The 2,500-nt window shown below is 38.0% G+C and overlaps 1 protein-coding gene across 1 annotated transcript in view; it reads right to left on the reverse strand.

The window, feature by feature from the left end:
• Positions 1 to 277: 277 nt before the first annotated feature.
• EMWEY_00034190 (subtilase family serine protease, putative) overlaps positions 278 to 2,500 on the reverse strand; it is a gene marked incomplete at both ends in the record, with an annotated part of 10,316 nt that continues 8,093 nt past the window's right edge. Inside the window, 3 exons of the mRNA XM_013481923.1 lie at positions 278 to 1,092; positions 1,336 to 1,458; positions 1,975 to 2,093. Of these exons, the coding sequence (XP_013337377.1) occupies positions 278 to 1,092; positions 1,336 to 1,458; positions 1,975 to 2,093 (1,057 nt within the window). The remainder of the gene's footprint in view (positions 1,093 to 1,335; positions 1,459 to 1,974; positions 2,094 to 2,500) is intronic.

A 2,500-nucleotide genomic window follows, 5' to 3' on the forward strand; every position in this document is an offset into this window, starting at 1 on the left:
TTAAATATAAATATATATATAAATATAAATATAAATATATATTTATATTTATTTATTTATTTATTTATTTATTTATTAATAAGAAGATGGGCAGCCACTGGCGAAGACCAAAGGCAAATATAAATAAAAAAAGACAGCAGCAGCAGCAGCAGAAGGAGCAGCAGCAGCAGGACTACTACAACTACAACTACAACTACAACTACTGCTGCTGCTGCTGCTGCTGCTGCTGCTGCTGCTGTTATATATTATTTCTTGCTGGATCTATCTCCATCCTTACGAATCGAGCAAAGAGAGCAAAAGGATCTAAAAGTCTTGAGAAGAAGGTAAGAGGGGAGCTTGCTGCTGCACTTGTTGCTGCTTTGCTGCTGTCGTTGCTGCTGTTGCTGTTGCTGCTGTTGTTGTTGTTGCTGTTGTTGTTGTTGTTGCTGCTGCTGCTGCTTGTTGGGGTGTCTAGGGAGGTATAAGAAGAGGATTGAGGAGAAGGACTACTAACTCCTGTTAGGGGTTGAGGAGGAACAACAAGAACAGGATAAGAAGGATAACCTGCTGCTGCTGCTGCTGCTGCTGCTGCAGATCCTTGTGGGTTAGCTGCTGCTGCAGCTGGATCATAAGGATATGTTGCTGCACCTCCTGTTTGTGCTGCTGCTGCTGCTGCTGCAGCTGCTGCTGCAGGTGATGATGGATTAAGTATAAGATCTTGACCATTAGCTGCTGCAGTTGCTGCTGCTGCTGCTGCTGCTGCAGCAGGAGAAGACGGGAAAGGTGGATCATGAAGATGTGCTGCTGGTCCCAAATTGTTGCTGCTGCTGCTGCTGCTGCTGCTGCTAGCACCACCATTAAGTAGCTGCTGCTGCTGCATAAGCTGCTGCTGCTGCCATCTAATAAAGGAATTAGCTAATGGGGAATCTATACCTTGATCATAATAATTATTTAATGCATGCACTACCCTTATTGCTGCTGCTGCATCTATTATACCCCCGCTAGCTATTTGCTGCTGCAGTGCTGCTAGGGGAGACACAGAGAACAGCAGCACATCTCTTAGCTCTGCTGCTGTCATTTGTCTCCTTTCTCCCCATACTAATGCAGCTATACCTGTATATATACACATTTATTTATTTATTTATTTATTTATTTATTTATTTATTTATTTATTTATTTATTGGCAACAAGAGGAAGTATCATTTTTATATCTGTATGTAGCTAACAAACTAAATAATTAATTATACTAATAAATAAATAAATAAATAAATATATAATTAATTAATTAATTTAATTATTTATTTATTTATTTATTTATTTATTTATTTATTTATTTATTTATTTATTTATATTTACCTGCAACAAGAGGAGTAGCCATAGAAGTACCACTCTTATATCCGTATTTATCTCCGAATTGTTTAGCAGGTAATGTAGATATTATATCCGTACCTGGTGCTGCTATATCTACATTATAACGACCTGTATATATATATAATATATATATAATATATATATATAATAAAATAATTGTCCTCCTCCTCCTGCTGCTGCTGCTGCTGATGATGATGGTGCTGATTGGTGATGATGGGGGGGAGGGGGAGGGGGAGGGTGGTGATTGTGCTGATTGGGGTGGTGCTGGTGTGTGTATGCTGCTGCTGCTGCTGCTGCTGCTGCTGCTGCTGGTACAGCAGCAGCAGCAGCAGCAGCAATAGCAGCAGCAATAGCAGCAGCAATAGCAGCAGCAATAGCAGCAGCAGACATGGATGCAGTGCATACAAAAGAAGCAGCAAAAACAACACCCAACAACAGCAACAGCAACAGCAACAGCAACAGCAACAGCAACAGCAACAGCAACAGTAGCATTAGCACAAAGAGCATATCCACCATAACCATCACAATCAGCAACAGCAGCAGCAGCAGCAACAGCAGCAGCAACAGCAACAGCAACAGCAGCAGCAGGAGCAGCAGCAGGAGGGGGAGGAGGAAGAAAAGTACCATAATTAGAGGATGCAGATAATTTGCCAGTTGGTGCTAAATTAGCAACACGTAATAAATTACGAAATCCTCTTCCTGTCCTCCAATCATAACCCCAATTAGGAGGAAAATCTTTACTCCTAATACAGCAGCAGCAGCAGCAGCAGCAGCAGCAGCAGATGCAGGAGGAGGAGGAAGAAGAAGAAGAAGAAGAAGAGGGAGATATATCATTCATAAGGTTTAATATATACATATATATACATATATATATATACATGTATATATACATATATATACATATATATACATATACATATATATATATAGAATATACGTAAATATACAAATATACAATAAACGTAAATATACAAATATACAATAAACGTAAATATACAAATATACATATACATATAAATATAAGCAATAGATATAAATATAAATAAATAATCATAAAAAAGTGAATAAAATAGATATAAATGCAGGGAAAAGTGTATATAATAGAGGAAAATAAGAAGAATAAGAATAAATAAACAAAAAAAAGAATAAA

Source organism: Eimeria maxima, genomic scaffold (genome assembly GCF_000499605.1).
Source record: "Eimeria maxima Weybridge genomic scaffold, Emw_scaff465, whole genome shotgun sequence".
NCBI lineage: Eukaryota > Apicomplexa > Conoidasida > Eucoccidiorida > Eimeriidae > Eimeria > Eimeria maxima.